The sequence below is a fragment of the Metopolophium dirhodum genome, chromosome 8, assembly GCF_019925205.1.
Source record: "Metopolophium dirhodum isolate CAU chromosome 8, ASM1992520v1, whole genome shotgun sequence".
Taxonomy (NCBI): Eukaryota; Metazoa; Arthropoda; class Insecta; order Hemiptera; family Aphididae; genus Metopolophium; species Metopolophium dirhodum.
Genome location: NC_083567.1, coordinates 31503911 through 31527388, shown reverse-complemented (window position 1 = coordinate 31527388; position 23478 = coordinate 31503911). Strand labels below are relative to the sequence as shown.

Here is a 23478-nt window from a genome sequence, read left to right as displayed (position 1 = left end):
ATTTCAACTGCTAAATTCATACTTTGCATGCGATACCTACCAATATAGGGAACTCATGGTTTAAATTGCAAGTTATAAAAGTTAGTTAGGTATAAGAAAAAATTATTTAGCACTTGTAAATTAAACCTAGGTATATCAATTATTTCAATTAAAAGTATTAATGCATATTTTACTAAACTTTAGAGAACCATAGTTAATAAACTAGCGAACCAAAATTGATTTTAAAACTCAAACTTAAAATATAAAAAAAGTAATCAAAACATAATACATATTAACCTTTGGATATAGGTAGTTTAATAAATAATAACACTCAATATATCATATTGTCATGTAACATAATATATAATAAAATATTTCAATATTAACCTTAGTATGATGATGTGTCATTAAAAAAATAATAATAGGTGTATAAATCACTATAAAATTACTTACAAATAAATGGAAAATAATAAATTTCAAGTTATGAAATTAACGAGTTGTACATTTATATAATATTATATTGTCTATCTAAGTTGCAAAATTTACATTTATCTATCGGTTACTATAAAGGTGATAGATCGTGTATCGTTAATATTCCGCATTATGTGATTAAACAATAAACATGGTACATAAAATACATTGTACTAGAAGATCATAAAATATATTTTTTATATCAAACTTTGTGGCATAATATGTTCGAAAAATTAATCGGATTCAATGTCCATTCAAGCGTATTTAATACTCCTCCACATATAATAATATTATGGATCAGTGCAGCAGGGTAATAATATACATTACACCTAACATAATATAGCCACGCGTTGATATCTCTGAGCGCAATGATTCGAAAAATATTCACCACGATAAAGTGTAGGGTTAAGTTGGTCCTGTGGGTGAAAGTGGTTTGTGTTTCACCCAGATAAGGGTTTGAAAATAAATAGGTAACATAACGAATAGAGTACAGACCGTTGGGTTGGAAAACACGCATCATATATGAAAGCAACCTTTTCTGGTATAAAAAGCCCTCGCCGAGGTCCTCAGATGTGTATTGTGACTTTAGGACATCGTCGTCGATACACAAGATGAATAAGACGTAAGTTCACGAACTGGGAGCAAAGAGTATACTTTGCACATTCGTATTTTTTTTACATTTTTTATACATTCGTACGGTTATGTTCTCGTTACAATATTATGAAATTATTAATATTTTCGTACACGTATACGACTATTTTATAATATGTATAAATTATATGGTTAAATATCGTTAAATTAACACTGTCAATTGGTATAATTTTAGGATTCTATCAGTCGTAGTTGGCGTTGTGTTCTTCTTGGCTCTTTCACATTCGAATGCAAACGTGTGCACGATTTCGGAAAATAACTTGTAAGTACTTTTTGATCAGTTATATTATTGTATAAGACATATCATAATATATACTATATAACCATTAACATCACTCAAATCCATCAGCTCATCCTAAAAAAATAAACACATTTCATATAGGTACTTATACTTTTAAGTAGGTACTTAACAAAATTGATATTAATATGATGTAAATAAAATGAAATATTAAGAATAAAAATTGGAATTTTGTTAAATTAAACATCATAAAATTAAACAACAATTGTTTTATTTAAAATTATATAGATACCTTTCACCTCTCTTATACAGGCACGTAAAATATACATATATTTTATGTATGTATTCATATTTTATTTTAACTAAACGTTGTTCGTACTTTCACAAGTATTTATTATTTCTATTCAAATTTATAACTACAATTAATTTTACTAGATTTTTGTATAATTTTTTAAGAAGAACCGGCCAGGAACTCGCTTTTATCGTATGCCGGTATATTAGGTTTATAGTGTACCTTGTCATTGGATAGGTAACAAATCACAATATAGGAATGGATGTGTTAAATATTTTAATTAAATGATAAATAACTGAGCTTAGGACACGGGTGGACCAGCATCTATAAGTATATACAGGTATATATTTGTAAAAAACTGGTATTCCAGACAATACGTATTAATGTGACAAATACTGAAATACATATACCTACTTATACAGCATGACCAGGTGCGGTTAATTTTCGTATGGAAAGGCTAGAACGAAGGTATACGACCACTGGATTTTAGTTTATCTTAAACAGTTATACTACATTTATTTTATTAAAGTCTTTATACTATTAAGTATTTTCTTAATTTGAAGGTTGGAATAATTTGTGTTAATAAACTGAAATACATTACGTACATAATATACCTAATAAGTCAACGCCGACGTACAATATAACGGTATAAAATGTAAATACGTAGCTTAAAAATAGTACATATAAATATTTTGATAATTTCAGTTTTTAGTATTTTATACTATGTAAACTACATAGTAAATAATGACATACGGAATGAGTCCCTACGATTAACTCGGTCCACGGCCGCAATATTTGTTCCCCTCTCGCTCAGTAGAATCAATCTTTTGTTGTTAGTTTTTACCTTAGTATTGAAGTAAGTTGGCCTATTATCAAACATTAAGTAGAGAACATTATCCGTGGATTGTGTTTATACGATGGTTTTTTTTAATTGTTTACGATATTTCAATATTTCTGCGGTGGATATAATGATGAGCATTTTCAAATTGTAATATTTTACACTCATAATAATTTGCATAAAAATTAAAATATCGTAAAAAAAAGCGTACAAACACAGAAGATAATGTCCCTAACATTAAGTTTGATAATATAGATGCTTATATAACTTTAATATTAAATCTAACAACACAAGATGGTTCTGAATGTTCTGATTAACTTACGTGTGCGGTGTGCTATGTTGGCATGTTACAAACGTGCCAGAGAGAAAAAATAAATAGTGCGCACTGACATACATAAATACATTTAAATTGCAACAAAATAACAAAAATAAATTCAGTCAATAATTTTAATATATAGGCATGTCTCATTTGGTATATATATTAATTAAATTAGGTAGCAATAAGAAATATTATTATTTAAAACTAGATTAAGAAAGCAATTATGTAATAAGTGACATTCAAAATCAAAACATAGTAAGTAACATATGTAAGTGAGGTGATTTCAAAATTAAAAATACGGGATTTAAAAAAAATTAACTATGTATTTTAAATGTCACAAAAATAATATATTTTTATGAAAGCACCCCCTAAATAACTGATCCTTCTTTAAATGAAAATGTTTTTTTGTAGATACTACATGTTAATAACATACCTGCAAGTATATTTAAAAAAGTATAAACATAACATTTTTAAGCTTATCAAAGTTAAAAAAATAAATTAAAACTACAACTTTGTTATAGTTATTTTGGCAATACCTAGCCAAAAGGAACGAAATTATAAAATATATTTTTTTAAATGAAAACAAATGATAAACGGTGCCATTTTATTATCATAATACAAAAAGGGATATTATTTATTAAATGTGTATTTTTAGAAAAACGGGACAGTTTGGTGTCTAGATGTCTAGTAGACAGTTTTCGGAATAAAGGGTCACTTAGTTTAAAAAGTGGACATGGCCGTATTGTACGGGACTTCTGGCAACCCTAAATATAAGTAACCTAAGTCCAGTAAGACCTAAGTAACAATATAAATATGATGGGTACCTTCGTCCAAACTAGGTTAAGACAACATTATTTACGTAATAAATAACAATTAGTATAGTTTTACCCATAGTCAATAAGTACGATTTAACCAATGACAATTAATCTACAATTAGGTTAAATGGTATTATATAAAGATAATTAAGAGACAGAAAAAGGGTTCTGATGTAGTGGCTGTGTGAGTCGATCACTATATAGAACGCCGGATTTTAATAAAGTGCTTTTGTTATTATTTGTTGGTTTATTACGACTGAATTCTTTCGCGTATACGATAATCATGTTATTTATTTACAGAAATGTTTATCGAAAAACATCAAATAAGGAATTGGTGACGATTTCAAACGAGACCGATCAATGCAGATATAATCCTATAGACAACTATTACATTAGAGACACGTACAGGACTAGAAATTTGAACATAAGATCCGAGAGACGTACGATTCGCGTGGATGGGAAAGAACAAGAACGTAGAGTTTGGGTTAGAATTGACGATATCAGAAAGGGCAGGTTGACAAGATCGGAATCATTGCCAAACATCCGTCGTGAACAAGTTCGGAATGCAAGAGAGAGAGACATTGACTTAAGAGGTACTCACCAAAGAGCTTTAGAACGGAACAGCAGAAATGTCTTAGAAAATCGTTCCGATGAAAGAATTTTTAGACGTAAAGTAAGAGATAGGCAATACGATGTGCCAACAAACAGAGATAATATAGACAGAAGAAGCCGGACACGGAACACCAGACAGGTACTCTTTAGTATTTTTATAAGTTTAATAAATTAATTAAAATAATATGTTTACAGAATGATATGGTTGCTATTAAAGACAAAGATGAAGCGTCTTCATGGTATATTTCTTTTAATATTAGCATGCATTATGTCATAATTAAACTTATATATTTTTTAGGCCATTCTCAAACTTTGTTCAGTCAGCAATTGGTGTTCTTGGACTTTACTATTTTGGGATGCATAATAAAAATGTTAAGTAATTACAATTGTTGCTTAACAAAATATGTTAGTGAATACTTTGTACAAGTATTATAATACAATTATCCAAAAATGTTAATGAAATACTGAATATATGATTACATTTTTCTTCCAAAACAACTATAATTGTGTTTTAATTTATTTTTTAGAACCTTTTGTCAACTATATTAAATTGGTACTATATTATATGATATGAAGTGTTAAGGCTGTTAAGCATAATTTATTATTAAGCAAAAACTACATAAATTCTAATTTCTTTAGTGAAAATTAAAAAAATTTGAACAAATATATTTACATATATACCAACTGGCATATCAGGAAAATTATTTAATTAATAAGCATTCGGGGTGCCACCATTGGGTGATTTCCCCTCCCGCTAATCAACTCACATACCATTTACTTATTGTACTACATGTAAATACAGATTGTAAGTAATAAATTTTCGTTCAATAAAAAAAAAAAAAAAATTAATAAGCATACAGGCTAAGCTGGTATGTAAATATTAAATGCAATGATACAACATAAAGTTTAAAAATAAAATATCTTACTTCATTGTACTCAATCTTTTAATGTGTTCATAACTCATCCGTTCACACACAATGCAAAATTTCTTTTTTAAATGATTGTCATGTCAATACCAATCAAATGTTATACTTTTATATTGTTACTTTTAAATTTGTAAAAATTATCAAGTATCGTTTCTATTTGATCAAGATAGTTGCGTATTTGTTTATTTTTTTCTGATAGTTTTATTCTATATTGATTATGTGACTGTTCAATTTCGTCAAGGAGATTACCAATTATGGTATGCAATTGTGATTCTCTAGTCATATTGCGTTCAATTAGTTCATTTAATTGACAATCGTAACTCTTCAATGTCTCTTCTATCTAAAGTAGAAAATAAAAATTATAATAATAATTGCAATGGTTGTTTTTTCTGAATCTTAAATATAAAAAAAGCGGGTAAGTGGGTGTTTCTCAATTGTACAGTTGGTTACAAGTGAATCAACTGTAATGGATGGAGTTAAATTTGAATTCAATGATATAAAATCATTGCATATGAAAAAAGATTCTGAGCGAAGACAGTCCGTTATAGCCTGTAATATTACTAAGTGTATTTGATGATATTATTGTGATTAAAGTAATTTATATTACTATTAAGCATTAGTCGTTAGTACAACAGTAGGTTAAATTCATTTTTGCCAAAAAATTACATTTAAAAATGTGATTGTATAAATATAATATAATTTTTTTTTTTTTTATTGATCATTAAGCAACTATGGTTGTTTTGTTTGTTTGAAGGGGAGGGTACTGTAGGTCGCTAAACATATGTGTTTGGTTTTGGCAGAATTTTAAATTGAGCACTCATAGGTTTCTGCCATGGCCAGTCGGGAGATGGGGGCCTCTATCTTTAGACAATTGTCTGCCCAGAGAGAAAAGCCGCCCATGTTTGAGATTTGAACCGGCGACGGTACGCATCGGAACTGACGCCGTAGTCCGCTCTGCCCCCCAAATACAATATAATAATAAACTCTAAAAGTTGCATATACCACAAATAATATTTTTAAATTACAACAGTGAGTGTCATTAGTGGATGACTTCTCACCTCAAGTGTAGCCTGTTATAATTAACTCTTACCATATAAGGTTATTGTGCCCCTAAAGTACTGATTATTTATCTCAAAAAAAAAAAAGATACAACAAAATAAATTCCTGGTTTTAATATTATGTTATTTCAGTAAAAATTAACCATGTTTATATAAGTTTTGAAGATACATCAACAAATGTGTACATATTTTTATAATCGATTTTGTTCAAAAAAACTTAAATTGCTCATAACTGAAAAAATAAAAAACTTTCAAAGGGGTTTTTTTCATAACTTAAGGTATCATATGACGCCGGACGGTCACTTTCCTACGGGACACGTTGTATAATATGTTATTTATTTTTCATGTAAATGGGGAAATTACAAAACAATTAACTATACATAACAATTTGTTAAGCTAACATGCTATTTTATTAAATTGCCTATCAACCTAAATTAAAAAATAATAAAATAGTTTTTCAATATACAAGGTAGAAACTATATATAGTTAGTTAATATTTCTTAATATTTCTAAGAAAATATTTAATTAATTAATATGCATACCATAAGGTAAAACACTTTAAAAAGACATTTTAAAAATAACATTAAAATTAGACCTACTCTAAGCAAATTTAAAGTTTAAAGCATGTTGATAAAAACTGCACACAATATTACTTATCAGGTCATTTAGTTTTTAACTTAACATTTAATTAATTATGAAGTATAAAGAGAATAATTGATTATTCATGTACTTGCATTTTTTTTTAAAAATGATTCACAATACTGACTTAATTGCTGATATCGATTTTCCAAATTGTGAATTTCTTGTTCTTTAAACATAAGATTTTTTTCAAGTTCATTATTTTTCATCTAAAAAGCGTTGATGAAATGTAAAAAAAATAAATATTGTATTATTATATGATGTTTCATTTACTTTATAATATTTTAATTCTTCTTCAGTTTTTAATTTATTAATTTGGTCCGGTGTTTTCATATTGTTAGCAAATTTATCATGTCTGTTACACATAACTTGTAGCCGATTGTGATTTTCCAACATGGATGAGCTCACTTTAAAATTGGATTTTATAATATTTACTTCAGGATCTGGAACCTAAGACATAAATAATAGATATTAAACTCAGTAAACATACATATAAAAAAAGATGTAAAAATGTTACATATTTTATGAATTTTATGAATTAAGTTAAAATGATTATAGTAACCAGAAAAAAAATTATATAATGTCTAGAAAATGCTTTTCAATTATTATTGATTTTGTTTATCATTTGGTAGTAAAGTGTCTGTTATGCTAATTATCAGAGAGGGGCATAACAATTTTGATGAGGGCTGTAGTAGAAATGGTTTCACATATTTTCTAAAAACTAGTTAAAATAAGTTTATAATTATAAATTATAATGTAAATTGTATATAATTTGCGTAAATATAATTGTATGGAAGTACAATTTACTGTGGCCACCTGAAAAATATTTAGGGGTAGCATATGCTGCATCCAGTGGTGCCGATGTCTGTTATATATGGTACTGCATAAAAATAAAATCTGAGATAGGTATAACAGATACCATCACTATTTTATTTTTAACAAACATACACTTTAACTAAAATATGAGACAAATGCCAATTAATTAGACCAAATAGCTACAACTTGTACATCCTTGTATTACTGTATCCCGTCTACCTCTCGGCACCACCCAATTAAATTAGGAATTGGATCCGCAATACTTATATATAAATATTGGCGCCACTGGCTGCATCTGCTGCTCCTGTGTGCACACCTATGCACATCTAAATTATTCAAATAAACCCATACATTTAAAAAAATATATTTTTCTTCTATTAATTGTGTGTAAGTACGTACAAAAAAAAATTATAAAATTATACATTCATCGCTCCGTTTAGAATATAAAATAACTATTGAAGCATTATGTCTATTAATAGACATGTTCACATTTTCAATATACTAATAATAGGAATTGGGTTTTAAAATAGAAGGATTCAGACATTCAATAGACAGTAGTTAACATTTACCTCAAAATAATACAAATTACGCTTCACCTTGACTAATAATGACCTACATAATATAATATTATTCATCAGTTTATACACAGATATACCAAATCAATATATTACACATATTAGTATGTACAGTGGACATCTGGTTTCTTGGAATGTGGTTTATTAACTGGTTGTAGGGGTTATTGACACACTCAACTGTCAACATATTATATTCTTCACCTTTTGTTAATGCAATACAGAAATAATTTGTAAAATACATTAACGATTTTTTTCCATAAAATGTATTTATGTAAAAAAACGTCTACATCAATGTCATACTTAAAAATGATTAATTTTTAATATTAAATAAATTTAAATACTAGTAAAATATAAAATACAAAAATGATTTAAATATTATATTTGCTATACAAATAAAAGTATAATAATAAATAACCATTCACCCAAAAATATTCACATTTTTTTAAATGTTAGTTACTCATTAATTTTTCATTAAGTGTTCTTTTAACAGTCATTAAAAATACCATTAGAATTACCATTCTTTTTCATTTATTTAATACAATCCATTCATATTGGTTGTTTAATTATTTAACTAAAATAGAAATTGCAATTGTTATTGATAGCTGTTAGTATGAAAAGAGCTATTGTAGATATTAGAAACACAATTTTATATTATTTTAGTCATTAAAATACAATAGCAATTCACAGTTTACAACAAAAAGATATAAAATATTCTATTCATGTTTATGTTAGAAGGTAGAAAATTTGGTCAATAACCAGTAGTATTAATAAAATATCAAATAGGTGTGGCTTGGATTGGGATCATAGCACAGTACCGGTTTCTGTATACATTAAAGAGTTCCCTGTGGTCAAGAATCAATTTAGTTTATCCTCATTTAGTTGTTCGAAATGGATGGTTGTTTCAGAGTGCTTTACTGTGTGTTTACACTTTTAGCCATATCAACATTTACAAAATGTTTAGAGAATAATGATCAACATCGAGATGTCGAAGAAAAAATAACTTATAATGGAGATCAAGTACTTAGAGTTGAAACAGTTAACTCTAAACAAAGGAAAAAAATCAAAGAACTAGAAAATCAAGGATGTAAGTAAATCTAGCTTTTCATTAATCAATGTAATTGAATTTATTTAAATACTTTTTTTAGTGATTGAAAAATGGTTTACTAATTCTACTTCGGTAGATATAATGGTAAAAAAAGTCAACTCAGAAACTGTAAAAAACACACTGAATAATGGATCATTATCATTTAATATTTTTATTGATGACATACAAAGAGCAATCAACGATGAAAATCCTCCAATAAATGAAGACGAATTAGAACTAACCGGAAGACAAGGTTGCAATTTATGTATAAATAATAACTAAGCTGTACAAATAATTTAACTACATACATTTATATAAGTTAATATATTTATTTGTGTTTCAATAATTTATCACAATTATATTAAATTGTACAAAAAAAAAGATGTTCAATTAAAAATGAAAATAATATTATATAGTAATGATTTTAGTTATATTAATAACTAATTATTTGATTTTAGGACATAACTTGACATTTGAACGTTATCATAAGGTAGATGATATATATAAATATATTGATCACTTATCTCAAGAATACCCAGATATAGTAGAAATTGAAACTATTGGTAAATCACATGAGAACGTCCCATTACGAGTAATACGAATTAAGCTAGACCGAAATTCAACTGATACAAAAGCAATATGGATCGATGGAGGGATACATGCACGAGAATGGATCGCAGTGTCCTCAGTGTTATATTTAATAAATGAATTAGTATACAACAGAGACTCATTGGAATCACATATGAATAATATTGAATTTCATATAATACCAATTTTAAATCCTGATGGGTCAGTATTAATAATATAATTTTTTATATTTTTTATATTTTTATTAAAAGAATAATTACAATCTATACAAACATTTTATACAATAAGTAATTTTGTTGATGGAGAATAGCGTTGATATAACAGAGAGGGAAGGTACTCAGTAGTACCACCCGACAGATCATAATATAATTTAAAGTACAATTTTACAGATAATAAAAACATTATTTTTATTTAGTTACAAACATTCTCACGAAAAGGAACGCTTATGGCGAAAAAACCGTAGCAAGCCCTCGGCAAATTCATGTGTAGGAGCAGATCTGAATCGTAACTGGGATTATCACTGGGGCGAGACTGGTGCTAGCAAATATTCATGTGCAGAAATATACCGAGGAGTAAAAGCTAGTTCTGAACGTGAAACCCAAGCCGTGGTTAAGTATATTATGAAAAATCCAAATAAATTTAAAGTAAGTAGTATTTTTTTGATTTTTAAATAATAAGTTATAAGTTATAAATTATTATTTAAAGTTAACTACAACTTATAACTAATAAATATATTTTAGGGATTTCTGACGTTCCATAGTTATGGACAATATATCCTATATCCATGGGGCTATGCCAAACGGGTGCCATCTGATCACACAGAAGTACACCGTGTAGGCCAGGTTATGGCCACAGCTATCAAAAAGGCTACATCAAATGAGTATACTGTCGGAAACAGTGCAACCCTCTTATACCCAGCCGCTGGTACATAACATTGAATAAATATTATTAATACGTTGGCGTCTAAGGGTAACACCAATGCCACAATACCTATTATTCTTTTTGGATGGTAGGTGGCATTGATGATCCATACTATATTTTCCCTATATTTCACTAGTCATTACAAGCGGAAGTCACTATAAGCTCATGCAAAAAAAATATACTATTTTTCATCCACAATTTATAGACTAGAGAGGCAACTGTGACACCCATTATTATTTTAGAAATGTATTCATCTTGTTAATACAAATTTATCAATACCAAAACCATCTACAAAATACAAGAGAAATCATTACACTTGTATATATACCATACAAACCATAAATACCTACAGCACGTAGTGTACTACTATGAGTAATAACTAGTAAGAACATTTAAAAACAACTCATGTCACCAACTGTGTTAAAAAAAAAATTGATATAAGCCATACAGGAGCTAATTAGAAAAGTGTATAAAATTGGTGGAAATTTTATAAGAATATTTCTACAATTTTAGTAACATGAATTTCTTATCAACCTATACGCAGTATGTACTTATAAAAATATAATGCACTTTTAACATTTTTTAGGAGCATCTGATGATTGGGCTAAAGGAGTTGCAAAAATTAAGTATTCTTACACAGTAGAATTGAAAGATACAGGAAAATATGGATTTATCTTACCACCAACTGAAATTTTATCTACTGGAAAAGAAGCATATGCAGCAGTATCAGCACTAGCCAATGAAATAAGTTCAGAAAAGTAAAATAATGTATAAAATTATTAGCTTACCTTTAACTCGGCTGTACTTTTTTTTAAAGATGAAGAACAAAGATTTTTTCTTTCCTCTTCTTTAATACATTTGTTTATAGTTAATTTTCCTATGAATATAATTAATATTTATTAGTTAAAATTTGATTTATTTTATATCATACAATTATAAAAATATTTTTAATTCTAAGACCTATTAAATAAACCAAATATTGAAGGTTGTCTTGTAATGTTTGTCCTTATAAAATTTCTGTCCCCAATCGAAATTTTTAATACTCATAATTTATATGATTTAACACATTCCACTAATTTTTTTAAAATTATTTAACTAACCAAAATATACAATTTAATGGTATTTATAAATGAGAAATAGATGTAAAAATCAAACTATAGAGTATAGAGTGTATCAGTTATTTATAAGAAATGTATAGGTAGTAATTAAATAGCTCTAATGTAGGTAGCAGCTTACAGATGCAAATCTTTTGATATAAACTAATAATAATTCAACATTTAAAAAATAGAAATATTGATTTAAAATAATATATAAACTATGTTTTTTATGTGGAGTTTAGGTAAATTAGAATAAAACGATTTTTTTTTAAAGAATAGTTAATGATAGGGTCAAACACTGATAAACTTCCTTACAGTTTAGTATATGTTTTGAAACCGTACTTTCTAATAAATTGTTAATACAAACCATGGATTTTTGAATGTTTCTCTGGAATCAAAGTACTTTGAGAATTACTATTCAAATTAAAAATAACTTTTTTTGTATCATTCCTTTGGACTTTAGGCTGTGTTGGTGTAATTTTAGTATTATTTTGTATACTTTTAAAGTTTTTTGAAGTTATAACTTTATTCGTATTTGAAGATGTTTGAAAGTATGGAAGTGTTTCACCAATTATTTTATCAGCTTCGATTAACAAATCATCAATATTTTTACCTGCAGATTCACCTGAAATCATTCAACAAATAAAATAAAGTTATACGTACAAGTGACAGTAAAATTCAGAACTCATGATTAACCTATAATTTATTAGTAAAAGCTAATATTTACTAAACATACTTTGTTTAAATAGGGTTTTTCATGCTATTACTTAGAATGATCTGTACACTCTAGGATGTACAAAAAACCATGTTAGTAAGATCTGAAAAAATCCATCAAACTTAGAAAACTTATAAAAACAAAATAAGTACTGACTGACAAGTAGAATTTTCAAGATCACAATTATTATAGATTGGCAGTAAGTAGTAGTAACCAGTAGGTACTACGTACTATGGTCAGATATTTTCAGTAACAGCATTGATTATAAATACAGTGAAACTTTCATATTACGAAGTCTCGTGGGCAACAAATGAAATGTATATCATAGATAATTTGGTTAAATAGAATTAAATAAATTTGATTCTAACTAGGTTTGGTTCATAAATATATTTCATTAAACAGAAAATGTTGTTAAATGGAAGCTTCACTGTACTAGTATTTATGATCGATGGTATCAGACATAAGTGCATCAAAATAATGTTATACAATTGATGTGCATGCTGTCTTATACATTATTATTCAATTATTGTTATATCAATATTTTATATTGTTTTAATATTTAATATGAATAATGAATATTAATACAAAAATGGTGGGTATTAATAATATTTTTAATTCATCATATAAAATCAAAAAAATGTAATTAGACAGAGCAAAAAAAAATAAAAGCAAAACTGTTTCATGAGACTCTATGTTGATAATTGGCAAGGTAATTGGTAAAAAATACTAAGAAAAAAAGAACAATTTTTAAAAATTAAAAATATAACTATTAATTGACTATCACAAAAAAAAATTAATAAAAAATTATTATTACCTATTAATCACTGGTAACACTGCAAACCTACAAAAAAGCGAATATGTCAAATTGTCTATACATTCACATAAAATATACTTCATTCTCATTCCTATACAAAATATTTTATAAATCATTTGGCATACATTATAATATAATAAAAAGTTTAAAAAATGATAATCGAAGTTGAATTGAAGTATGTTATGTATGAGTCGATTTAAGATATTTTATTTGCAATGTCCAATTTGAATTTGAATTATTGAGTTTAGTAATTAAAATATTGAAAATTTACTTTTATACAGGCACAGATTAGCTTCTCTTCTACAATACAGATAGTAAGTGTTTTTACACAAACCACTCAATAAACCATATTATTGGAAATACCAAAATTAATTTTCAAAGCGTTTTCCTTACTATTAATATTTGATATCCCCTTAATATTTTTTAATTTTCATAATAAATTAACATATTTTTATTTTTTAAAAACAGTTTAGTTTTCCCTATGTATTTTTTTCTGGGATACCTCTATGAATTATGATAGGTACACTAAAACTATTGGTACCTATTACTTGGCATTTTGGTAAACTAATTTACTTAGTAACTAAACTAATTTAGCCAATGAAAAATGGAAAATGGATGTAAAGATATTAAACATTATGTTAAAATCAGTTATTTCGTATTTAATATTACTAAAATAGTTGGTATAATTATTGAAATAATTTGAACAGGATTTAGTTACCCATAATGTCTTGGATATTAGAGTCCTCTCTACCAGACAATAACAACTGTTCCATCTCAGAAATTAAAGAGTCCATGTCGTCTTATGCAAAAAAAAATAACTAATAATGCAGATTTCAGATGATTTAAATTTAAATATTTAATAATATGTAATACAATATTGATATTATTCGAAATAATTGTAATAACACAGTAATAATCATAATAAATTATATTATGATAATAAATGTTATCATATTTTATGTGTTTATCGCGATTAAAGGTTCCAGCCATAATCTTTTATTATCTATGGTTCCAGCATCTACATCGATGGGTTCCAGACGTTCCAGTAACTTAGGGATAATATAAAACAAAATTGTATGGTTTTTGCATAGGTAGGTATCGACGTATCGTATTTTAATGTATAAGTTTGTATTGCAGCAATGTTAATCTCTTTTCTATGAGTGTGGGGCACGATCCGATACAATATTTTACCACACACGCCAATATCGGATATCGCACCAGTGTACAAGTTAAAACGATATGAATGGCGATATAACCTGCGCCCTGTGGTACCATACCACACAAATAAACTAATAACGAATACCATCATACAGTATACGTCTTATAGGAAGCGGATTAGGAAGAGATTTTGGCCCGGGAAACTATCTTAAAAAATTTATTTTAAAAAAAATTCCATGCTAACGCAACCATTACTGATGAAAGTGAAATTTTCAGGCATATAAAATAAACAAAATAACTTTCATTATGACAAGTAACAAGATGTGTACCCAGCAGCCCTCCACCCTTGGCTTATGTCATAGTTTTATTTTTATTTTAAAAATTTCCCTGAAATGTACATCGAAACTTATTGATTAGATTGATTATTACTTATGAGATTAATATGAGAAAATATGAGAAAATATTACTATACCATAATTTAATTGGCATAATAATAATAATAATAATTAATATACATACATTGTAAATATAAATTTAAAAAGGTGGGCAAGTGGGTGTCGCTCTGCTGTATGGTAGGTTACAAGTGGGTCATTGTAACGGATGATGTTAAATTTGAATTCAACGATTTAATATAATTGTATAAAAAAACAATTCTGAACGAAAATGGTCAATCAGCCTATGAATTATATATTACTAAGTATATTAAATATTAGTATATAAAATTTTGATATCATTGTAAAAAAAGTAATCTATATATAATCTATTTATGTGGAACTTTGTTTTCAATTTTCAATCCTTGGCTATAAAAGTTGAACATTTTATGCATTTTTAACTACAAAATAATTATTAAATTTTGTCAAAATTCGAACTATAAATGCTCATAAAAAAAAACTGTGTCTATATATTTTTAATATTTTTCAACTGCTATTGTAACAATATATCAGGAGTCTTGCTTTAAATTTTCACGCTTTTGAACCCAACGAACAAAATTTTATTGATATTTATAGAAAAAAAAATTGAAAACTGACAATGTCCGTAAACAGGTCAAAAAGTGTCAAAATATTTCCAAAATGTTATGGTGTATAGAAAATGAAAATATAAACATTCTGTAAAATTTTCATGTATCTACAGTTATTCATTTTTGAATAACAACAAAAAACAAAATAGCAAAATCATTACTTGAGAAATCGAGTGAATATCCAATATTGTAAAAATATGAACTTCAAACGCTCATAAAAATTTAATTTGACTTTCTTGTAGACATTTTTTTTTGATAAAGGTAGACAAACTGATTGTTAATCTTGTATTACATTTTCAAATCTTAGATTAAATAATAAGTTATCGTCATCCGTCGATTAAACGTTTTTTACCTACATATTTTTTTATATTTATAGCTGATATAGGCTTATAGCAAATGCCAACAAAATTTGTATTCGCACGATTATATATTTATATAATTAAATATAATGTAAAATGTATATAACTGTATAAGCCATAAGGTATAAGTGTTTTTGTATAACAATAGAAACATATAATATAGCGTACATGCATAACTGCAGTTATCATATTATTAGGGACTGTAACGATTCACAGATTACTGACTCGTCATTTATGTAATTATATGTCGCACTCGGCGAATTTGCTTAGATAGACAGAACACAAGAACTCTGAGTACGAGCCTATACATTATTTGCATATAGCCAGTCAGTCGAGTTAGAATCGTGAAGTAGAGACTATATCAGTCTGCGATCATATTATCTACAATATGTTAATCATAATAAATCAATATTGCTTCAACTCGTACTCCGCTACTCCTGTGATCTTCAATAAACTACCCTCAACAACAAGGTTACTCAGGTTTAGTGTACCTAGTACCTACTGCGAATAATAATATACTATACTATAGGTAACTATTTTAGATATTTAATAAATTATTGTATACGTTGCTAAGTCGTGTTCGATTGTGTTAGTTTATGAACGCAGATCACAAGTTTCTAGGACCTGTAAAATATAACTTAGACAACTTTATTTATATCAGTCCAACAACCCGGTTCTCAAGACCGGTTCGTGTAGAAGGAATAGCCAACCATCTACTCCTTAACTGGGTAGGATTAGGTATACATATCGACAGTCACTTGGACACTTAGTTCATATCACCAAGGAGGTGTGTTGCAGGACATATGGTAAATTAATATAATTAATTTAGTTTCATAAATGAAATTCATTAACTAAAAAAAAGTTTCTGAGGAGAGGTTGAACTCTTAATTAATTAATTTAACTTAACTTGAACAGAGTATTTTCTTATCAATATTGCTGCTTTATGTATTTTCGTCTTGATAAGGATATATAGAAACTGAACGATGTCAAAAATATTTTTGCATTTTTTTATCAACCATTACATTTTTTGTAAAATGCTCAAATTAAACCCCAATATGGCAATATATTCCTAAAACATATAATTTTGCACAAAACATTCTTTAACCTTGAAATATACTTTTTTATGCACTAAAATATTTTGTACCTATAGTTCATACGAAAATCAATCGCCGATAAAGCTTATACAATTGAAGCTGCACTCTCAGTAAATATATGTAAAACATAAAAATCCTGTCTCTACCGGAGTTATAACTTATAAGTGACAAATAGTAGGTATTATATGGCAATATAGCAATAAAATAACAAGGTTGTGAAGTTAATAGTGTAAAAGTTTTTTGGTTCCTATCTGTTTAAGTCTAAATAACTATTTATATAGGCTTTAACAGATAAATCTAAACAACAATTTTGTTATTTTTCGCCCATTTCTTCATCATTTTAATCATTTGTTCAACTTGAGAATTTGCTGAATTTCTTAATAAATGTATGACATCAGCTATCTGATCCCTATATTAAAATAAAAATGTTATTATTACCGGTTGTAGTGATTTCGAAACGATTGTACTGTAACGTTTCTACCCGTGGTGAAATTGTGGTGATGGGGGGGGCTTCAGACGATTCAGATTCCAGGGGGTCCCTCTAATTTTGCCACTGGTATTTACATTAAAGTACAAGGTTTATTAAAAAGTTATAAAATTAATTCAGGCAAATTAAACGCACTGTGGTTGATTGCCAAGCACAATTTGCTGAAATATGCCAGCACAAGCACCACGTTTTCCCTCCCAATATTCAGGTAACAAATCTAATCTTTCGAGCATATCAAATGCTTTTGCTGATTGCCAAAACTGATTAGTTTTATAACAATCGTTTGCAATCGACTGCAATATTATCAATGAATCTTGTGAATTTTCAATTTTCAAATATAAATCCCAAGCTGACTGCGGCTTTTTATTCATAATAACTAAAAAAAATTAGAATATTACAAATAAACAATAATATTTAAATCTGAATAGGTAACTAATACCTAAGTAGCTAAATAAAATATTTAAATATTTAATCTTGTATAGACATGATATTATATGCTTCAAAGTTAAGACATTTAGTTCCTAGGCATATAGTTGAAGGTTCCCAAATTAAAAAAATCAACCACATCGGGTAGATTATAGCCTATAGCATTGATTAAATATACATAATATTAATATTATATATTATAATCCTAGTGTAAAAACTTTTTTCATTTTTTTTTTTTGAATCAGCCCCTAGGTCTAGCTAAACTAGATCACCCGCCCAATCTGCCAAGTTTAAATTTAAAACATCCTTCGAAATTCGAATAGTCGAATTATAATTGTTATGCAAAACCACCTTAAGATGGGTCACTGAATAAAATTAATATTTTTTTTCCGCTTTTAGAGACTGGACATTTATTTGTATGAGTACAAAATGTCGTAACTTTAAATATCAGTGTTCAGCATAATATATATAGGCATGAGTGGATCAAAACATTTTATAAAATACTTACAACAATGTGTTAAATGGTTTATGTAAATAAAACTATCACGTATTTTGTTGCTTTTTACTTGTAAATACATTTCTTCTGCTTCCTTGTACTCACCTAGTGATAATTTAACCTATATATATATAAATTATATAAACGTTATTTGTTATTTTTTATTCAGACATTTAGTTCATATATATTAGATAATAGTTGATAAAAATACCTGAGCAAAATTAAAATTAAAACTATCGTCATTTGAGAAATAGCTCTTTATTGAACTTAGATATAAGCTAACTTCGTCATAACGCCCTTCTAAAAATAAAGAGGAAGCCATGCATTGTCGGCCTGGTATTGTGTCACATTCACTGGAACTACTTCCTACCATATTAAATAAACTCTGTCCACTATCAATTTGCTTAGTCTAAAATTATAAACAAAAAATACACCTTAAGTATTTTTTTTTAAATTTATTAATAATAATTTTCTTTTTTTACATCTCCTTTTTCTTGACCAACAACTACGTTAACAATAGCTTTTAAGATATATTCTTGAGGAATAGCCGGTTCCAAATCTTTGATTAACTCGTAGGCTTCTTCATTCTCGCCTTGTCTTAAATAATAAATTACTAAATTAAGACGGGCTTCTGGGAGAATATCAACAAGAGCTGGCAAAACTTGTAAAGCACCTTCTCCTTCACGAAAAACAACCATGTTGTGTTTAATCAAATCTTCACAAAACTTAAATGTTGATGATCTTCTCGCCTTTAATTATTTTTTTGTATTGATTAACAAAATTATTAATATTTTTGTAAAAAAATAATTTTTTATGGAGCACGAAAAATAAGTGCATTAACTTGTTAGTTTAAGTTGCTGAATTTAACTTACGATAATATTTTTTAATTCCGATTCGGCAGCTTTACCATCGTATAATTTATACAAATTGCAAGCTTTCAAATTAGTTAATATCATAGAATCTGGATATTTTTTGATATAAACATCTAAAATTTCTTGAGAGACATCATAAAAGTCTAATTTATAATAACAAAGAGCCATATAAACATTCAGCGCCAAAAAATTTCTGTATATATAACAAATGTAAATATCAATTAGTTATTAAACTATTATGAGAAAACTGATTATATCAATATATCATAATAATACTATCAGACATTCAGACATCACTATCATGACTCATCAATACCTACCAAGTACCTATATACTTCCAGTGGCCGGTTTAGCTTGTGCCCAAATTTAAATGTACCTATTATACCACCAAATATAGAATGATTAATAATAACGTTGTATAAATGAACATTTCAATTTTGGCCTTTGGGACTGAATTTTAAAATTGGACGGAGAAGACGAAAACGTTATTATTACATAGTGTTTTCTTTTATTTTAGTAGGTATGATCTTTCCATGCGTGTGTGAGTATTTGATCCATTCCCAGTTATTTGATTGAATTTGGTAAGAAGTTTTATTGTTTAGCTAAAGTAGAAGAAAATCTTATTGGTTTGAAGTTAAAATTTACTTGAATCGAATTATTGATTTGGTTTTATTTAATTTGATTTTCTATTGCTTAGTCGAGTGGTTGAAATAAGGGTTGGACACAATTTTTTCGGATTTTTTAAGCGTCCCCTTCCTCCTACTACCTATATGTACTTAGTACTTACAGTCTGTATTTGGTGCGGTATATGGATAATGTGGTGATGTGGGGCTTGACCTGGATCCCCGTCCCTGATTGGCTCTCCTTAAGGCTTAAACTAGCGATTTAGGTAATTTAATTCAAATTGTATCATATTTTTATTTGAATGATAAATTGGGTGAGTTATTTAAATGCTTATTCAAGCTTATTGATATACAGAAATTATTTACGGTAATGAAACTTGTTATAGCGTGTTACAGTATGGGTACCAGATACATAATCTATGGGTGCCTAAATGTATCTGTGGATTGTGTGAAATGAGGTATAAAACATTTAAACCTTATTTTACTACATTGGAACTATTATTAAGATTGAATTTATATTTACCGATTGTTGATCATTAACTTTTTATATATATCAATAGCTTCTTGATAATGTGATCTAAGATAATGTATAGCTGCTAATGATAATTGATCTTCAACCACATCTGCTAAAAGTTCATGATACTCCATGAGCTTTTTTTCGTCACCTTGTTTATGTGACAAATGAAATTGCAATCGAATTTTTACGTCGGAGATATCGGATTTGTCTAATACCTTATATAGTAATGTGCAACAATTATTATTTTAATATTTCGTATAACCTATGCTAATATATATATTACATCTTCAGCCTCTGGGTACATGCCTAAATAAAAATAGCAACATGCCAAATTGACAAACAAATGTTTTATTCCTGAATTTTTGCAATGATTTTTGTAAATCAACATCGCGTTGTTATAATCACCTAAATGAAAATAACAATACGCTATCCATAGTTCTAATTCCACATCTTCTTTTGATTTTTCTATATCAAACTAAAAAAAAACTAATTAGTTAAAAATTTATCAGATATTATAAAATTATTATATAAGAATAGAATTTTAAAATTGTCATTGTAAAGAAATTTGTTAGAATATCGCATTATAATATGCAATGTGCATAAATTATAGGTATATATTATACATAAATATCTATTAGCTAGTGTATAATATGGTGTACCTAATATAATGTTACTCATATTATTTTGTTAGGTATAATTTTTATATTATAATAGCATTAGGTATGTGTAGACCTATTGCCTATATTGATTGAACATTATTTAATTGTTGTATTTCCAGGCTTTAGTTTGAAAATATTTTTAATTATTAATATTTTATGTATGTGTTCATTTGATTTTTTTGTAATGAATAGGGTTAACTAAATTATCATTCAAGTGATTAAAATGTATTAAAAATGAATACCAACTTTTAAAATAGTTAAAGCACCAGTGTAGTCCCTTTTCTCGATGAAATCCTTAGCGGTTATCTTATGATTTGTCGGTTTAGTTTTCTCTGATTGCTGTTCTACCGCTGGTTTTAAACGTGATAGAATCTAAGTAAAAAAATATCACACCATACCCATATAAAATACTGCAAATCTAACAAATGTCAAAAACCATAAATCTAGTGCGTAATATACTACTGTACTTATAGCCTTATAGCATTGGTGAGTATAATAGGTGAATACCTACATATTTTTTTATTTGTGATCTTACCATATTTGAAGTGTGTATTGGGTATTACCTAGTCCGCCGCTAGTGTATTAGATATAAAATATACTTATATTAATAATTAGTGATCATTACATGTGGAAAATGCGTAGGGTAACCTTCACATTCAGCCATTCAGGTACCTATTTTATATTTACATTCTAAAGTTGGTAATGTATAAATTACTTTTGACTAAACCATTAAAATGTAATAACTACCTATGTCCCTTAAAATACCAATTATTTTGAACTTGCATGTTATTGTTGTGGTTTCCACGTCAATACTTATATCCATAGCAACTTAGGTAGGAGCTGGTAGATACCTACTGGCTACTACCTATACAGTAGCGTATCTAGGATTTTATCAAGGGGAGATATACAATTTTCAATACAAAATCAGTATAAATATGTTATATTGTGTACAAAATTTGGTCTCCGGGAGGGGGGTATGACCCCATATATTATGAGTATACGACCCCCCGTAAATATGCCACTGACTACCTATATATATTCGATGTAGTCTGCAGGGACGCCATTAGTTACGTTCTAACTTCTAAAAGTATATTTTGGGTCTTGGGTGGACCAAGCACATTTAATATAACTAGCCAAGTAGCCAATATTTCAACAGGCAATTTTTATATCAATACAAAATATTTCCTTTTATTAAATTTGTTTTTATGATTTATTAGCCACGTGCGCACGAGTATTCTAGATAAGATGAAAATTAAGAAAAAATCTACTTTAATTTTGAAAAATATTTTAACGAAAACATTGTGAAGCGTACCTACTTACCTACAGCTGTATATTTTTATTTTATTTAAACTAACATTTACAATCTATAAAACATTAATAAAACCATATTAAAAAAATTAATATTTATTGTTCAGGTACCTACATCGTATGACGTATATTCGTAACATCGTATCGTGTGCATTCGTATTTCGTAGATGGGTGGTGGGTACATATTATAAGACATGACGTAATATAATGTCCAGGCGTGTGACGCGCTCACAGCTCCCAATATACTTATATGTATTAGGTATTGCCATTAATACTATATAGTTACCTATATTTATAATCAATATTATATTAGTATAAATTACAGATGACTATACATATAGTCGTCCTAGTCTATAATATGAGCTATCAGTTATGACTAGGTATATATACAATTTTAATATTTATTAAATATTAAAATTGTTAATATAATATTATGACATAATATCCGATTGTCTATGTATACCAATATATATTTGTCATAAAAAATGTAAACTATGCAACAATAATACATACCTACGAAAAATATTTACTACAATTATATAATTCAAGCCCAGTTTATGAGGAGGGGAGCCATTAATTTTCAATTAATAATTTATGTACCCACTTACTCACAGAATTATAGAATTATAATAGCATTCATATAATATTATATTAATTTATAATATAGCCTGTATAGGTACTTACCGCCATATCGGCACGGCGTTGCTCGGTATATTGGCTCTAGTACCTATGTTATAATTTGCAATTGTGTACATTTACAAGTATAATACTTAATTGTAAAATAAAAATTCTATAATAATATAGGTAGGTATTATCATATTATTATTTATTATAATATATTATATTGACAAGTTCCCATAATTAATATATCATAATTATTGTTTTTTTACAGCCATCAGTAAGCATATTATTCTGAACATCGCCATGATGCCAAAATTATCATATTCGATAATTAATATAATAAATATATAGTAGGTGCATTAACCTTTAAGCCGGAAAAAGTTGAACGACCC

General features: G+C 27.5%; 4 protein-coding genes across 6 annotated transcripts; 2 read left to right on the top strand and 2 right to left on the bottom strand.

Moving 5' to 3' along the window:
• Positions 1-263: 263 nt before the first annotated feature.
• LOC132950282 (repetitive organellar protein-like) lies at positions 264-14368 on the bottom strand. Its single transcript, XM_061021641.1, has 7 exons — positions 14167-14368; positions 12287-12544; positions 11611-11699; positions 7112-7288; positions 6930-7047; positions 5142-5477; positions 264-1456 (listed from the first exon to the last, which is right to left on the bottom strand). The coding sequence occupies exons 1-6, from the start codon at positions 14240-14242 to the stop codon at positions 5242-5244; spliced, it is 954 nt and encodes a 317-aa protein (XP_060877624.1). The 5' UTR covers positions 14243-14368; the 3' UTR covers positions 264-1456; positions 5142-5241.
• LOC132950283 (uncharacterized) lies at positions 960-4713 on the top strand. Its single transcript, XM_061021642.1, has 5 exons — positions 960-1072; positions 1277-1363; positions 3904-4354; positions 4411-4454; positions 4514-4713. The coding sequence occupies exons 1-5, from the start codon at positions 1062-1064 to the stop codon at positions 4593-4595; spliced, it is 675 nt and encodes a 224-aa protein (XP_060877625.1). The 5' UTR covers positions 960-1061; the 3' UTR covers positions 4596-4713.
• On the top strand, positions 9024-11812 carry LOC132950281 (carboxypeptidase B-like). The gene is made up of 6 exons (XM_061021640.1): positions 9024-9313; positions 9375-9566; positions 9772-10102; positions 10317-10545; positions 10642-10825; positions 11409-11812. The coding sequence occupies exons 1-6, from the start codon at positions 9118-9120 to the stop codon at positions 11582-11584; spliced, it is 1308 nt and encodes a 435-aa protein (XP_060877623.1). The 5' UTR covers positions 9024-9117; the 3' UTR covers positions 11585-11812.
• A 1572-nt stretch (positions 14369-15940) lies between the features above and the next one.
• On the bottom strand, positions 15941-23359 carry LOC132951303 (intraflagellar transport protein 56). 3 transcript variants are annotated; one of them, XM_061023123.1, is made up of 10 exons: positions 23150-23359; positions 21404-21529; positions 20782-20973; positions 20505-20713; positions 19359-19551; positions 18969-19235; positions 18698-18895; positions 18499-18607; positions 17700-17940; positions 15941-17486 (listed from the first exon to the last, which is right to left on the bottom strand). In XM_061023123.1, the coding sequence occupies exons 1-10, from the start codon at positions 23153-23155 to the stop codon at positions 17375-17377; spliced, it is 1653 nt and encodes a 550-aa protein (XP_060879106.1). In that variant the 5' UTR covers positions 23156-23359; the 3' UTR covers positions 15941-17374. The 3 variants fall into 3 exon arrangements, with proteins under 3 accessions (XP_060879106.1, XP_060879105.1, XP_060879107.1); XM_061023122.1 differs by lacking the exon at positions 23150-23359 and adding an exon at positions 22581-22648; XM_061023124.1 differs by lacking the exon at positions 23150-23359 and adding an exon at positions 21693-21918.
• Between the last annotated feature and the right edge of the window lie 119 nt (positions 23360-23478).